At 44.0% G+C, this 17088-nt stretch overlaps 1 protein-coding gene and 1 long non-coding RNA gene across 9 annotated transcripts in view; one reads left to right on the top strand and one right to left on the bottom strand.

Moving 5' to 3' along the window:
* NAXD (NAD(P)HX dehydratase) overlaps window positions 1-12114 on the bottom strand; it is a 52957-nt gene extending 40843 nt beyond the window's left edge. For 3 of the 7 annotated variants that reach the window (XR_015284253.1, XR_015284254.1, XM_086880174.1), the window contains exons 1-5: window positions 8921-9024; window positions 7682-8244; window positions 6113-6484; window positions 2566-2716; window positions 1454-1499 (exon numbers count right to left, since the gene is read on the bottom strand). Coding sequence is in view for 4 of the 7 variants with exons in the window: in XM_086880174.1 (XP_086736300.1) it covers window positions 1454-1499; window positions 2566-2716; window positions 6113-6484; window positions 7682-8244; window positions 8921-8976 (1188 nt within the window). In the remaining 3 variants the exon portion in view is untranslated. Of the gene's footprint in view, window positions 1-1453; window positions 1500-2565; window positions 2717-6112; window positions 6485-7681; window positions 8245-8920; window positions 9025-9429; window positions 9668-11910 lie in introns of those variants that run through there. The other 4 variants (XR_015284255.1, XM_086880175.1, XM_086880176.1 and 1 more) reach the window with 4 other exon arrangements.
* LOC147654016 (uncharacterized) lies at window positions 9960-15206 on the top strand. Of its 2 annotated transcripts, XR_015284257.1 has the most exons (5): window positions 10014-10099; window positions 11452-11617; window positions 11703-11918; window positions 14213-14328; window positions 14666-15206. It is a non-coding gene; the product is annotated as an uncharacterized LOC147654016 (long non-coding RNA). The 2 variants fall into 2 exon arrangements; XR_015284256.1 differs by lacking the exons at window positions 14213-14328; window positions 14666-15206 and adding an exon at window positions 12440-13436 and having other exon boundaries at window positions 9960-10099.
* The last annotated feature ends 1882 nt before the right edge of the window (window positions 15207-17088 follow it).

Here is a 17088-nt window from a genome sequence, read left to right as displayed (position 1 = left end):
AATATGATATTTTTCCTGTTTCTTACTAACAGGATGACTGAAAACACAAATCTCAAACCTTTATTCACTTAAGAAATGTTTCTCATCTGTAGATGAGCAAAGACTACAATGTCTAATGTACAAAAGAACACAGATGAACATGAGAAAAAGCTACATAAGATAGCCATAACACTACTGTAACATACATGCAAAATATAGTTATAGAAACTCATTAATAGATTTCTAGTCCTACCATTTTTACCCAATGGGCTGAATTCATACAAGAAAAAGGCTGGCACAATTTCAGCAACACACCTTATGTTAAATAAACATTAATGCTGAAGAGTTGAGTCTCAAGTGTCTGCTAACAACTCAAAAATCAGAATATACATAAAATTATGTAAGCAGTGACCACATCAGTGCATCTTGTATTGATCATGCATACTGAAGTTTCCAGTATTAAGGAAGTGTCTTCTCTGCTTTACTACTGTACATTTAACATTTCAAGCTACTCTGTTTATGGGCAGATACAACTGAAATCAAATTACTTCAGTGAGGAACCTCCTAGTATTGCCACTGGATTTGCACATAGTGGACAGAGAGCTGAGTGGCCCTGGGATCTTATACTAACATGGTTAAATAACATAATTTCAGTTTTAAATCTTTGAGGGCTTGCATCCTGAGAGAAGAGGTGGTTGGAAATATCTGGGATGGTTACCTAGATATTGATAGAACTCTTCAAAAAGAAAAACATACACAATGAACTGAAAGTACTGGCACACTATACACAGCATTCTGAAAATTAGATGTATTATGTAAGCATGACTTGTTTACATTCGTACAATCACCCTGTGTTTATGTAGTCTGTTTAGCCATTTGTCAATAAAATAAGGAAGTTCATGCTTCTAGGAAAAAAAGCTTAGAAAATACTTCTGCTGAAGATTAGAATGCAAATTGAATGTGCTATTAGAAATAACATTGAATTCCACCCACAATCTTTAAACTTAGAGCATGTAAGAATTTTACTAGGTGAAAGTTTTAAGTTTTGAAACAAAATTATTTCATTCAACACGCTTATCAGGTCCAGAAAAAAAAAATATCTGAAGAACTCACTATAGTGCAAAAACAGAACTTTTAATAATAATCTAAGGTTATTTTAGTGATCACTTTTGGGGAAAATATTTCATTAAGTCCTGAAATTTCCTATCCAAGTCCCCGAGATTGTCAAATTCTGGACATATTTCTAACTTCATCTTACACAGAGAAAGGAAACACAGTGAATGAAACACAGTAAATGACACATTCACAAAGTGTTTCTACAAATTCTGGACTAAGGATTTTTTTTTGCTCAAGAGAAGACCTTCTAGAGCTCAAGGTCCATGTGCACTACAGAAGGAATGCTATTTTAAAAATGACACCCAGACAACAGAAATGATCAAAAGTTCATTTTGGACTTCTATAGAAGAACACATACCACTTTGAGAGCTGTAATTGCAGCAAAATATGGTGCTCCAGTGTATCTGAAACAAAATAAAATTTAGGTCAGGAAACACAGAATGAGATTAGATAATGATCTTCCATAGAAATATTTACAAAGATCATGTCATGAACCAGCAAAATTTTCTCAAGTAACAGAGGTGAAAGTTTAGAGACAAACAAAACAAGAGCCAAAAACTGCTTGCAAGCTAAATATGGGATCTGTGACCTGGATCAATCCCATCTGGCTTTAGATGCTTAACTAAAGTGCCTAAACTGTGATTCCAGTTGCCCTAAATTCTCTTTATAAAAACTGAAGAGAGAGATATGAACACAATCACCCTCCAAAGGTGCTTGGTTCAGCCAAGAGATAAGAACCTATGACCACCAGCTTCTAATTCCTGGTTATTTGACCCAGCTACAAGACAGCACCTTTTTGCTCTTTATGGAATGTTTATGAATGGCAGATGTCTAGCAGTAGATCTCTTACAGGAGAGAGGTCTCACCTCTCTTTCAAAAGGGGAAAGTGAAAAACAGGAAGGTGTAGTGGCTCATTCAAAGTATTGTGGCCAATATTGTTTCTAGGTCAGTACAGCATTTAACTGATTTATGCAGTATCCCTTTTCTCCCCTGAAATAGGATGTTCCCATTACTCCAGTACATAAAACAAGATATTGACAGAATCTAGTAAACACCAGTATTTATAAAAATAAAAAGCCCACAAGAAAACACAGCATAAGAAAATACAAAGACACAGTTCCCAAGAAAGCAAAAAATCAGATATGCCACTGTCTTACTCTACTCATTCTGAAACCTCATTATGCAATGGGAAAAGACTAACACTGAAAGCAGAGAGTATGGTGGTCAGAAAAGACAGAGAAGGTAGACATAAACAGTATTTTAAGTTCCCATAACATTCAGTATCAAAACTTCAGAACACATCTGCAAGATGCCATTTTTTTCCTAAGTGTGCATGGTCATGATGATGGAGTATTAAAGCTCTCTGGAAACTGTGGTTTAAGTGTAAGGTCAGCTTAAATGGCTTCTACAAGTAGTTATGACATCCTGAAGCTTTATCAGAAGCAAAAATCAAACTTCTATTTAACTTACTCTCGACATCCTCCAACAATGCCTATACGACCATCTTGACCTTTATGCTTTTTCCCTGTCAGAGGAGGGATAACATTGCGCACCAGCTGGAAAATATTCTCCATATCCTTCAGAGTGTGTGTTCTGTGCAGTGAAAAAGATCTCTCTATAACTGAAAAGAAGAAAATAAGCGTTACTTCAAAGAATGTTCTTTCTTAAATTACTGCCAAGCATTTCTCTTAAGCACTCATGTACACTAATAAAATCACACAAAGAATACACAAAGTGACATACTTCTAAAATCCAAATGCTTTGTCACTTAAAGGCCTTAGGAACAGCGAGTAACTGGGGAAGGTGATGATTATAAAAATGTATTCAGGGTCTGATGAAGAGAATATGCTCACTGACTGTTCACAGTCCTAATTTAGGGCTCAGGTAGAGAAAGAAACAACAACCCAGAATAGTTACATGAAGGTTTTGTAACTAGAAATACCTTCTTAGTTCAGCCTGAAATCAGTTCCATAATGAAACTCAACTGAAATAGGTACACTTAGTAAAGACTAAATACACCCAGACACAGAGCAAGCACAAAGCAACTGAAACCAAATTTTAAATGTACACCCTACCTTATATTTCGCTTCCCCTTAAAGACTTCCACCTCTTAGCAAAATCTCACTGCTTTTTTATTTTGGTAGGCGGTTACAAAGCACAGTGAAAGTCTTTCTGCAAAACTATAATCCAACGCACTAGATGCAAACATCACAAATATCACACAAAGATCATTTTTAGCTATAATACATCTCCAGATCTCTGATGCAAAGCTACATGTCAAGCCACATACTAAAAAAGACTGCACACCCAGCAGGCTATGTACCAAGTAACTCTTTCAAAAGGCTACAAAAATTTAGAAGAAAAAAATAATTACAACAATTACAACTAGAAAGAAATAAAACATTTACCCAATATGGAAAAATGTGAAGATCACTACTTCTACCAACAATGTGTTAACTATAAACTGCAGAAAATACACTAAAAGAACAAGTTCTTAAAAGCTCTTCATTACCTGCAAAAATCTGTTCAGAAGAGTAGCTTATTTGAATGCTAATATCAGTGTCCTACACCACAGCCATGCTCACTTTCTTTTTTACAGATCTTCTAAAAACCTTTCAATTGCTACACATATATAACATAATTGTGTAGAAAGTAACTCCTGTGATACTCCTTATTTTCAGCTGTATAAAACTCAGTAACCCCAAACCACAACTCCAAAATTAAGAGAGAAAAAAAGAAGGAAAAATAAAAGAAAAACTGTTCCAGAAATACTGGGCATAATAAGGGGAAAAAATGTAATAAACAAGAAAATTCCAAAGCTTGTGCTATCAAGCAAAATGAATCTTTTTCTCTGTCTTCCACAGAATCAAAACCTAAACCAGACATGCTAATCTTCAGTAATAGTATGCTTTAGTCTTCAATAATGATAAATATTCTTGGCTGATCTTTCGCTTTTGAATACAGGCATCCCACTCCTACTGAGAAATAATAAAAAAAAAAAGGCAGGGGGGAGGGGGGGGAAGGGAAATGATGAATGAAAATAAAAGAGAAAACCCCACAACCTGTTTTGGATTATGGCCAAAATAGCATTGCAGTGACCCAGAGGAGAACAAAATGCTCATCTCCTCTGAAAATAGGGCAGATATTTTCTTTAAATCACACTTCATACACGTGCTGGTTTTCAACCACACAAGAACATTATAGAGTTTGGAACTCTTAAAGTGCAGTGGTATTAAGAAGGCCTTCTGTTTATTTACTGCTGGTTTTTGTTCATGTGTGAATATAAAGTGACTACATAATAAATGGAGAGAAAACAGAGGATTATGCAAAAAGCCATTCTTAATATAGACCTACTCTACCAACAGAATCACTACAGCATATTCAGCTCTTAACAAATGAAACCTTAATTCCTTAAAAGATGTGCTGCCTGAAGCATTATGTTCACATTTTAGCGTAACCACTTTTTTACACCTTTGCCAGTTAGAAGATTAGAATCTCGAACTGCTCTTGCTACAGTTAAATACATAAAATGCATTTTTCCACAATGCAATATGCCTGTACACCTATATGATGAAATCCAGGGAGAAAAAACTGAACCTCAGTTTCAGGCTGTTACACATAATTAAGGTTTTCAGGAAAAAACTTCCAGAAGTAATGGTAAGGCCTTGTAGGTACCTTCACCCCAGTCTAGAGCCTTAAAGGATTCCCTATGGGATTTTCTAAGGAACACCAGTTTTCCTTTATTTTAAAAGTGAAAACAACATTTGAAACACTGTATCTGTTGATACCCCAGAAATTATCAAAAAAAATCTGCTGCCACCAGGAAATCCTACACACCAACTATCCACTCAAGAAACACAACCAGATCTGCCAGCCTAAACCCTCAACAGGCCTAACCACCCAGTCTGCCATGCATTTTACAGGGCAATGGTAACTAACACACAACTGAAACCACCTCTCAGGACTCAGAGAATGCCCCTTAGGATCTGGCATGCCAGATTATTATTCAACGCTCACGTTGGGTGGTTGCTTTTTTTTTTTACTCTTTTCAAACTGCACTGTTTTTTCTTACAAGCAGTATGAAATTCAGAATTAGAACACAGTAAGACTTATTTCATTTCCACTTGGCAAGCTACAATCACTAAGCGCCAATTTCACTCTGTTTCCAGCACTGATAGATTCCTGATTTCCTCCTACCTGCACAGTCTACTTCCATGTTAAAAGAGACCATGATAAATGCCACAGGCACACAGATCCCAAGAAGTTTGTTAATGATTGCTACCATCAGGTTCTGGCCCATACATGGAGGTACAGAAGGAAGAGTTTGTGCATAAATACCAATTCTTGAGATACTGCTTTGCCCTTTTCTTTAAAGTAAATTCAGATGCCCAGAGAATTTATAAAGAGCTGGTGTAGAAAAAAACATAAGCAGTATTTTCATCTTCTATTACGCCCACTTAATTAATTGATAAGATTCAGAATTTTGTTGTAAAAAAAATTATTTTAAAGAAGCTAGATCTTAACATCTGACTTACTTCAGCGTAGGCAAACCTCCACTCTTTTCCCCGCCCTGAAAAAACACAGGCACAGCCTTAACTTCATATACTGGGCTAGGCTTGATAACTTCAAGCTGAAAAGCAGCAAAGTTCCTGCTACAAAGTAACTAATGCTTCCAGACTGCTTCCAGTAACTCTCCTAGTTGCCTTTTATGCATAAAACTTCTCCTAATTTCACAGTACAGAGACATGAATGTAGAAAAAAATTCCCAAAGTTTACAGGGTTCAAAAGGTACGATTTTGCTCATCAAAATTTGTTATAACTAATGTACCTGTATTAAATAATCAGTACAATGGTACAAATAATGATTTAATTTCATTTGACGTCAGACAAACACCTTCATCACAGTATTAAATAATTCCAATTAGCTTTTATTTTCAAAAGCTGCTTACTACCAGTGCTTTCACACAGAAGTTTTAAAAAGTACCCTAGCTTTTATTTATGCTGTAGAAGGAAGTACCTATCGGTGGAGAAAGTGTTGCTGTCATAGCATTATAATTAAAGTTATCCGCATATGAACGATGGTTCGCTCTCCGAGGTGGACTTGCTGGTATAGACTGTGATCTCTGTGATACTGTAGAAGAAATTCCAGCCAACATCTGTCCCAACATCTGTAACATCTGGAGTTCTCGAGCATGCTCAGCTTCCCGACGCTTGTCCTCAATTCTGAGCCTCTGCTCTTCGAATCTGTAAAATTTCTCATCTGTATCCATGCTCTGCTGCAGGAATTTTTCCATCATTTTATCCAATGTCAAATTTGTATGGCGTTTTTTTGATCTTTTGGGCTGATTGAGAGGTGGGGTAATAGTTGGAGCACTGACTTCTTTAAAGCCTAAAGCAAGGAAAGAATCAATTATTTTTTCTGATGTAAAACAATTCTCTAAGAGGAAAGCAGCAAAAAAATCTCCCTACAAGATGTGACCTAACGTCTCAAAGCATTAGGCTCCACTTTCTCGATATGAGCTGTATTTATTTGAGGTATTTTTCTTTCAGAGTTCTAAAACGAACCTACAAACTTCTACCAAGTTGCAAGGGTAACACAAAAATCACAGAGGCAATTTTAATTGTTGCAGTACTAAACTTCAACAATAGGAGTCTTTTTCATCTTCTAAAAAGGTTTAAGTGAAGGTTATTAAATAGTATAGCCTCATTTGCGTATTGCAGGTAATTACATTAATCTAAATTGAGTTTCAGTCTGTTGGCATTCTAGATTTGCATTTCAAAAGAACATTAGTGTAAACAACTCTTTGATGGGGGTTAAGTGTAAAAAAGAAGGTTGCTGAAATGTCAACCAATTGGTTGATTCCTAAGTGATGTCAACTTCTGAAGACAGGTTCATGTTTGTATTAAAAACCCTGCATTAATCTAGATTGAAAACAAGCAGCATTTTCCCGCACCTCCACAATACAAATGCGGAGGGTAAGGAAGGCGCAGGGGAAGGACAGGCTTTATCCGCTAAAGTTAGCAGCAGTGTTACTAAAACAACCCACGTCATTTATTATGCTAAAGCTCTTCCCTGGCTTTCTGGCCCATCTGCAACAAGAAGATGATTTTTCAGGTATCATCATTATCGTTTCAATACCGATTAGCAAAACTGCGCACAGTCTGCAGGGAATGGGAAAATCCTCCAGCGAGGAAAAGCTTATTTTCTTTTACAATGCTACCTGACACTTTGTCTCGAAAATCTCTGCGCTAGCTTTCCATGGGCTGGCTCCCCATCGATAAACACCGATAAAAGCCTCACTCAGGTCACTGTCCGCAGCATCTCCCCCTCCCCGGCACGCCGCATTTCCAGCGCCCGCAGCAGCCCGCTCCATGGGGCTCCGCACTTCACGGGGACGCGCAAGGTGCAAGAGCGGGGGGAGGCACGGGCGGCTTTCGGAGCGCGCAGGACGGGGCAGGACGGGGCAGGATAAGGCAAAAGCCACTGGAGAAGCGCGCTAGCTAGGGAGAAGCGCCGGCAGCCGGGCTGCCAGAGCCCGGGGGTGAGGGGAGGACAGCCGGCGGCGGGAGCCGGCCGGCTACTCACCGTCAGCCGGCGGCACGGGGATGGCGAAGGACGGGCACTCCACCTTGATGGGGTGGTCGGCGTACGAAGAGCACTCGCCGGAATCCTCGGTGAAGTTGTCGCGGGGGGACTCCGGCCCGTTGTCCTCGTCCCCTTCGGGGTCCAGCTCGCGGCTGTGGTGCGGCGTGCCCGGCGTGGGCGGCGCGGCCAGCGGCCCCGCGGGCAACGGGACCAGCGGCTCGGGGGCGCCGTCGGGCCCCCCCCGGCAGCTCAGGATCCGGTCCATCTCGTCGTAGTACTTGCATATCTTGCGGGCGTGCCCGTTCTTCTTCAGCCCGTCCCGGGCCTGGTAGTACTGCCGCTTGAGGCCCTTGATGCGGATGCGGCACTGCTCGGGGGTGCGCTCAAAGCCCAGCTCGGCCAGGCGGCACGCCACGTCCCGGTACACATGGCTGTTCCGAAAGTTGCCGTCCAGCGCCGACTGCACGTCCGCCTCGCCCCAGATCTCCAGCAGCGCCCGCGTCTCCAGATCCGACCACAGGAAGCCCCGCGTGTTCGTAATCATCCTTGGCCGGCCGGGGTCACTGCAATGGCCGCGCACCGGGGAGAGGGAAGGAGAGAGGGAGGGAGAGAGGGAGGGACGGAGGGGGCGGAGGAGGGCGGCGGGGAGGAGGGAGGGAGGGGGTTTAATGCCCGCACGCGGCTCTCCCAGGGGGCGCCTACGCCAGCCCCGGCAGCCGCGGTGCGGCGGGGAGCGGCGGAGAGCCGGGCCCCTGGACCCGCATCCCGGGCCGCCGCCGCTCGCAGCCCGCACGCACGCGAACAAAACTTAAACTTTCCAGGCGCCGCTTTGCGCTGCGGGCACCTGCAACAAGAGGGGTGGTGAGGTGGGAAAGGAAAAAAAAAAAAAAAAGGAAAAAAAAAAAAAAAAGGGAAAAGCCCCCTTCCCTTCACTCTCCTCCCCCGAAAACGATGATGATAAATAAAAAATAAACAAGCGGGCACCCGGCGCGGAGCCGCGGTTCCCTCCTCTTCCCCACTCAGGCAGTCATCCGTGCGCTGCCGCTCCCCCGCCCCGGGCTCCGCTGGGAGCTACAGGACGACGGCGCTGGCTGGACTTGGAGGCTCTGCTCATCACAGTGCGCCTGCCTCCCTCCCTTCCTCCTCCTCCCTCCCCGCCGCAGTGGAGCGCGATCCCTGCACACACACACACGCACAGACACACACACACGCCGGGCTGCGGCTCCGCTCGGCGCCTACCTCACCCCCGCGCAGCGCCGTGCCGGGCCGCGCCGCGCCAGCGCGGGCAGCGACATCGCTGCGCCCCGGCCGCCGTGTCAGGCAGCCCGGGGCGGGCGGGCTTCCCCCCGCACCCCGCCCCGGCGCACACACGCGCGGCAGCGCTGCCCCTGCAGGCCGCCACAGCAGCCGCGCCGCAGCCGGCGCCGCCCGCAGGCCCGCGGGGAGCCGGCAGCCGCTGCCCTCGGCGGACCCTGCGGCGCTGCTGGGGGTCGGCTCTGCTTCCCCCGCCCCCGGCCGTCCCTCCGCGGGGCAGGTGAGCGGCCCGGCCGGCCCCCGCCGCAGGAGGGGGTGCTCTGCATCGTGCCGGGCCCCGCTGCCGCCCCTTCGCTTTGGTTTTGCTCTCCGGCAGGAGCGACACGGGGCCGCCTCGGCCCGGCGACCTTCCTTCCCTGCGGTGGGAGCACGCACCGGCCCTGCCGCCCGCCCGCCCCCGCCTCCCGCCCGGGCCGGCGCTCGGAGCTTTGTACCTTCGTCACGGCGCAGCCACAGGGCCGCGGCCAGGGCGGCCAGGGCGACGACGGCGCCCCGTCCCCACATCCTCGCGGGGGACGAGGCAGGGCCGCTCGGCTCTTACCTCGGCACAGCGCGGGGCTCCGCACGGCCGCTGCCCAGCGCGCACGGCTCATCGGCTCGGCTTCCGCCTCCGCTCCGCGCCGCCGGCAGGGCCCCGCGGGCGGGCGGGCCCTCCTGGCTCCGCTCCGCGCCTCCCCGCGCTGCCACCGCCCGCCGCGGAACGCTGTGTGACAGGGCCCGGCTCGGGAGAGCCTGGAGCGCCTGGGCCGGCTCTCACGGCGCTTTGGGGCTGTCTTCCCGGCCCTTTAGCTCTTACAAACTCCCAGGAATTTACCATTTATTGCTGCCGGCGTTTCACGCTCTTCCCATCCCTCACCTCTCCAGGTGTTTCTGAGAAAACTCGTAATTTGCAAGCGTGATTTACTTCTCAGGTGCTATTTCTTGCTCAGATACGTAATTTTGCCCTATACGCAGCACTTGCCCTGTACTCCACCGGTGAGGCCACACCTTAAGTACTGCGCCCGGTTCTGGGCTCCTCAATCCACAAAGGACACTTGAGGTGCTGGAGCAAGCCCAGAGAAAGAAAACAAAGCCGGTCTAGAACACTACTCCTGTGAGGAGCAGGTGAGGAAGCTGTTGTTGTTTAACCTGGAGAAAAGGAGGCTCAGGACAGACCTTACCACTTTACAACTATCTGAAAGGAAGCTGTAGGCAGGTGGTAGGTGTGTAGGTAGGGCCAGCCTCTCCTCCCAGATAACCAGTGACAGGACAAGAGGACACTGGGCCAGGGGAAGTGTAGGTTGTACATCAGGAGGAATTTCATCACAGAAAGGGTGATTAGACCTTGGAATGTGCTGCCCAGAGAGGTGGTGGAATCACCATCCCTGGAGGTGGTTAAAGAAAGACCAGATAGGTCATTTAGTGCTGTAGTCTACTTGACATGTATGATCCTATAATTTTATAGCAGCATTCCATTATTACTTTCTTTAAAACACAACAGAGCTGGTCAAACTACCATCTGATGTTTACCTCTGGTCCTACGGCACCTGCCTAATCTACACAATGAATCAAAATGCAGCATCATGCAGCAGAAACTGAACAGAATTATATGTGTGAGAAATCGGAAACATTTTTTTTAAAGCTCAAAACAGCTGTAATTTCTGCTCTAGACTCCTGGGTATTTCAAGAAAGAGAGTTGTTATTAACTCATAAAATCTTGTAGCCTAACTGGCAGTAAAATGTCAATGTTTCAATTAGTATTTTGAAGGGGTGAAGACAGACAACATCTTCCTTTGCTGCCCTGTGTTATATATAAGCCGTGGTCAAACAGACCTACTGGTGTTACCTGGAACAAACCCAAGCACAAGATATTTATGCCCTTCAGTTTCAGAAGCATTGCTTAAAACAGCCATGCTGTCTGCAAAGTACAAGACAGACAACCTGAACTTTCAGTGACCCAGGTTGATCAGTAACCATGTTTTGGAGCAGGACCTTGGCTACCTGATGACCTCACCGTCAGGTATTAACTTGTTGATTGAAAAGTTGCTCTTCTATAGGTCCTGGTATCTGGTATGATTTTAAAGCCAATACCAAGTCAGTGAAATTTTCCCTTCATTCAGACAGCACAAGTAATGCTTTTTACCCTCTGATTATCTGAGTGGCAGTCCAAAAGATAGATTAAACCAGACAATCACATTTAGTTTGCACATGAATTTTAACCCAGAAAAAAGATGTTGAATACTGCATTTCATATGCTCATGTTTTGATTCCAACAGGAAGGATAATGAATGTGTAGATTCCCATAACTCCAGCACTGATTTAATGTCTGGAAGAGAGGGGGGGAAAGAATAATGCGGATGCTTTTTTCATCCCATCAGGTGTCTCCACCAAAAGCATGTCTTGTGCCCAACAAAGGAGAGGAAGAAAGATATAATTGTAATGTTTTTTGCTGAGTTTTCTGGTTTCCTTTGTTTCAGAGATGGGAGAGAATTCTTTTGATGCTGTAGGCCTCTCAGAAGTTATTTGTGGAGAGCCCAATTCTCATTTTGTGTGTAGAAGAAAACCCAAGGGTATCTGTGGGCCTCCCCTATGCCACAGTTCTTCAGCTTGTGCACAACTTTGTCTAACAATAGGAAGACAAAAGTAAAACCTTTGAGCAAAACATGTTGCCACTCCTCCAACATTTTCCTGTCCTGCATCTAACTCAAGGTACCTTCTTCTGGTGTAGTACTGGCTACCATCTCCATACCTTGTACAGTATAAATCCACAACTTCTGGTGCCATCTCGGAGTGCAGCAACAGCAACACTTCTTAACCAGCAGATGAAGGAGGGAAAAAGGGCCTTTAACAGAACTACAGAAGGTAGGAGGTGTATGAGACAAAATTCACACTCCCACCAAAGAGGTAGAGAAAAAGCAGCTGGAAGAGGCACTTACTTCTTCAGGTATATACTGTACTTGTCCAGTGTTTTTTTATTGAGCTTTCTGTTCTGATAGTCCTGTCACTTTCTCTGCTTGTCCCTCTTACATGAAAGGAGGAATGACCCTGCAGAGTTCCATTTCCTTCTTTGTCAAAATAATTATGGTTTCGTTGCTCTGTTGCTGCCCCCTACCTCTTCCGAGTCTTCTTCCTGCCTTCCCTCCCTTCCTCCACCTTGAGTTCCAGCACTTTAACCCTTCCCTAGCTGCACTGTCATGGCAGCATATCCTCCTCATTAGTGGGTTAACTACTGTAACCTGTACCTCCCCTGCCACGCAAAACGAGCTATCAGTAGCCAGCCTGAGAATGTCCTGCTGCGGTCAAGATAGAGAAGAGCTTGGAGGTTTGTTTTTGTGGTAGATGGCAGCAGTCACGGACAGCTGGTGCTTGCTGGGAACAGTCTGGTGAGGGATGGACTGTAAGCTAGATGTCCCAAGGTGGAGACCCCAGAATAGTGACCATGCAGGACTGTGTTTTCTTCTACAGGTTCCTGATGAATCTTTGTTCACAGCATTTTGGCTCTTTGCTTTGGATCACTTTGCACCCTCTCAGTGCTTCAGTCCTTTCCATCCATTTGGTGACTGTTGTCCAACCCTGCCTACCAAAGCCATTCCAAGGTGAATGTGGACAGCAGGTGTCAATAGCAGAGTTTGCAACATCCTTTGAGTTTTCTCCACTCAAATAATTGACAGCTTGTACTGGAATCACCATTTAATATCATAAATGTTGGAAACATTACCCTGTCAACATATGTATGTTAATAATTGCAATAGGAGGTTTAAGCATACATGTGGAGAAAGGTGATGGAAGAACTCAAAAGTAATAAGCACTTCTAATTAAAACTGCCCTTAAAATATGACCAAGGACTTCTTTGTTGTTGAAATAGGAATCTAGAAGCACCTTTCATTGTGAAAAAGATAAAGGAAGTTTTAATTTCATTCGAATGATTACCTAGCTAAATTGCAGCTGTTAGAATTGATAGTGGTAATGGAGAAGGCAAAAATTGTATAGATGTTCTGATAAAAAGAGGGCCAATCCTGCAGGTGTTATTAGTAGTGCTATTTACTGGCATTAAATTGAGTGGAATGTGCATGTTTTACACCATTAATATGTTTATTCTAGCACAGAACAAAATGTGGCTATATGATGTAAATTTTAGTTTATTAGTTTGAGGTCTCTCTAGGCCACAAAAAAAACTAGGAACACCTAAAGCTATAGGAATTATTCCCATCACTTTACTTTGTGTATTTTTATATTCAAGAGAAAGGATAGCAGCAAGCAATTGGCAACAAGCTCTTACAAGAACACATCAACATGTCTTTTATTTCCCTGTAAAGTTTACTAAACAGGAATGTTGGGTGAGCTGAAGAATGAAAATGAACATGAAATGAATTAAAAGAAAAAAGAATGAAAATGAAAACTGTATATGGAAGGAAGTATACCCACACCTGATTAAATACTGTGTTAAAAGTTTGTCCCTACAGCTTTTGTGATTCTTCATGTTCTTACCAGGGCAGTACAGAGATTATCACTTCTAGACATACTCAGTCTAGTAATATTTGTGAAGCCCTGTGCTTCACTGGGTAATTTTTGTTTTACCCAAAGTGAACACTCTTTTTGCTGAGTGTTAATGATGAAAAAAATAAATATGAAGGAAATGATAAAGAGGTGCCCTGGGGTGACTGATTTGATATTTCTGATTTGTGCTCTCCTTAGAGCAGGCAATAAGAATGATCTGCATAGTGCAGTAGAAGTGATGAGGGTTTTTTGGGCTCACCCAAATTCTTCAAACAAGTTCCTGATATCTAGTGCAAACAATTATGTAAAACCTCTTAAGCAACAACCAAAATGTTAAAACAAATGGCCTCTTTTCCAACAGGGAATAATGAGACTCTCAGAATTTGATACTGGGGAATCACACAGTTTTTAAAAAACTGTTTTATCTTGTTCTTTGGTGGCAGAAGGTAACATTTGCCAAATCCATTAATTTACACAATTTAGAACACTGCTATTATTGTGAAATACACCATTTATTTACATTTATTTACATTTTTTACTGTTCAGTAATGTAATTTAGACATGATTTATTTTAGTTGTCTTGTAGCTGAGCTTCAAGGCTTTGCCTGGGTATCGTCTTACCCATTGTACATATACAAATATCAGCCCCTTGCTCAAAACTCAGTTTTATGTGCATTGAAGAGACACGAATACTCAGAATGATGGACAGATTTGTAAAAAATAAATTGGTTTTACCTTAAGTGATACAGCTCCGTTCAGTCTTGGAAAATCATAGTGCATATTGAACATGACTGCTGGAGGAAGGCTACATGCTGTACTCACAAAGGGATTTGAACGCTGAAAGATTCCTCTTTCAGGTACCTCACTTCCTTTTTTTTCCCCCTGTAATGTGTTGCTAGTTATCTCATAGATCCAGCTCATGAACTTCAGCAGTCGTGTCCCCAGGTTTCTCTGAAGACTCTGTAGTTGCTTCCCCTGCAGCCCCTAAGGCTTGAATTTGTAGTCAGGCTCAGATTTCTGTAATACCACGGGTGAGATCTGCCTCCAGTTGCTTCTGGAGTTGTGCATAATCTTGTTGCACACAGGAAAAAGCTGTAGTTCTCTTTCCTCCCTGTGAGAGCTGTTCCTATTCCTGAGCTCTCATATATAGAAAATATATTCTACTCCTTAATATGCCTGCACTTCAATTTACAGGTGTTGGAATTAAACACACGTACTCTGGTTTTGGTTACAGCATCTTCTGCTTCAAAGTCAGCATATATGCATGTACATTATTACTTCCTGTGATTGCCACAGCTGTATAAGTGTATGGGCAGCAGCAATTCATTTTTTTCATGCCAAGGCCAGCTCTGCAAGTTCTACTGGGATAATTAATCCCATTGTGGGAGAAGAAGGTCATGTAAAAATAACAGCTAAAATGGGGTAAGAAGGTGGATATAACTATGTTGTTATAAAGATGACACATCCAAATGATGGTTTTCCTTGCTTTATAGGAATAGCTATCCCTGTATAAAGCACCTTTAAACAGATACAGCTATAGACTTGACATGTCAGAAGTTGAGACAGCAGGGAAATTGCATTGCTTTAGCTCTATCACAATAATTAAAATAGGACCTATTTTATTTGGGACAAGCCCCAAATAACATATGGCAATAAAAAATTACTTCATTTGGCAAATGGTTTACCACAAAGAAACTCATCCTTTCATGTGAAATAAACTTTTTAATCCCCCCCACTTCCATTTTCTGTCTTCATTACTCTTAACACCCTTCCAGAAGGGAACACCATGTCAATGAATCCAGTTCTACTAGCACATTTTCATAAAGAGTAGTTAATGAAGGAGCGGTATGCCAAATGTCATGTGTCAGGAAAGAGGATGTGTGGCCAGGGAGGCAGGGAGGAAGGGAGGCAGGAGGAAGGGAGTCAGGTAGCCCTGAGCTCCCACTCTCACCTCTAGGTTCACACTGAGAGTTCAGACAGCCCATGCCAGGGTCAGCTCTCTGCACAAACCCACCCCTCCCGCACTCTCCCACCGTCTTCTGGTGCCTTCCATCAAATCCAAGTCTCACTGACAGATTAAATTAAGACTAAACTCTCAGTGAGTATACAGTTAGGGGAAAGCCCCACTACCCTGAAGACATCCTGCTGGTGCTCCCTAGCTCCTGGCCTTTCCCTCCATGCCCACATGCCGTCCACTCAGCCCCTTCCCTTGCCAGCTGTACTGTGGCTCAGCACTCAGTGTCAGCTGTCCCCAGCCCTCCCATGTGTCCTGGGATGTGTCCCAAATTTGCCCTAAACCAGGACACCATGCCATGCACTGAGGCTGTCCACAGTGACTTACTGCTCCCGTTCTCTCTGTGCAAGAAGAAGCAGCTCCTGCTGCTGGCTGTCAGGCAGACACAGCCTGCAGTTCCTCAAAATCCACCCGGGAAGGATCCTGATGGAAGGAGGTGTGTGTGGTGAGACACAGACACAGTAGCAAGGAGTAACCATGCCAAGCCTTGGTACTGTGGTGGGGGAAACTGTGGCAGAACGATAATCTGGAGTGGTTTTAGTGGCCAAACCTCAGCAGGGGATGCAGAGCTCCAGTGATTGTGCATCATCTTCAGCCTGCATTTTTGGCTGATCTCCTATCATGCTGACACACCTCTTCAACACCATGCAGCTACCCCCAAGCTGCAAATAAGAATTCCAGGACATTGCTCTCACCTTCTCCATTCTTTAGTGATACAACCCACTCCTGCAGGCTAGCACCCCTAGCATGGCATCCCTACTCTCCCCATTCTTTTCTCTTGAATATGTCCTTGTCCCATTGTAGAGCCCACTTTGATCCCTGCCCCATGTTTTCTTTTGTAAAGTGGATCCCAGCACTATGCTGAATGTGAGGGAAAGGACACTGAGCCTCCCACACTTTGACCAAATTGCTGAGCATTCCCAAACAATACTGTACATATCACAGATGAGCAGTTTCTGCAGCTGGTAACAACAGAGGATCAAATCTGTAAGATGCCTTCAGTCTGGTTGTCAGCTGGTGAGTTACCTGCTGTAAAAAAGTTTTTGAAGACACTGCCTTCCAAGTGGCCATGAAGGCTTTCTCCCATTATATGGAAACCAGATTATTGCTGAATTTATTTGATCAGTTCATAGGGAGTAATAAAACATATTTTGCTCAGTAAAAACTCCACCTGGTCTCTGAGATATATTGGAAAGGAAAGCATCCACCTTCCAATGCTGTCACTCACAGTCCCCATCCAGCCACTTATCAGTTCATCTGTCACAAGAAGCAGAAAGATTCCCCTTGCACAGACAAAAAGTCACCTCCCTGAGGTATCTAGTAACTGGTCCTGCCTCTATTCTGGTAACTGGAGTGGCACATTTTAAGGCTGTAACAGCCTAAAAAGGATTTATCAGACTGCCCTTTCTGCTCAGGCATTCAGAACTGTCTCTGTACAAGGAAACTGTGTAATAGGGAGGAAAAGCATTGGGAATTGAAAATTAATCACTCTTGTTTTTTTTTCTGTAAGAGCTCTTTTGTAATGCTTTAGAGCAGACAGAAGTTAGCTGGTTAGGAAAATCAGCAAACTGAATGCCTTCTTTTGAGATAAAATGTGATTCAT

Source organism: Cyanistes caeruleus, chromosome 3 (genome assembly GCF_971803275.1).
Source record: "Cyanistes caeruleus chromosome 3, bCyaCae1.hap1.1, whole genome shotgun sequence".
NCBI lineage: Eukaryota > Metazoa > Chordata > Aves > Passeriformes > Paridae > Cyanistes > Cyanistes caeruleus.
Note: the sequence above shows the minus strand (reverse complement) of the source record. Positions and strands in the feature narration are given on the sequence as shown.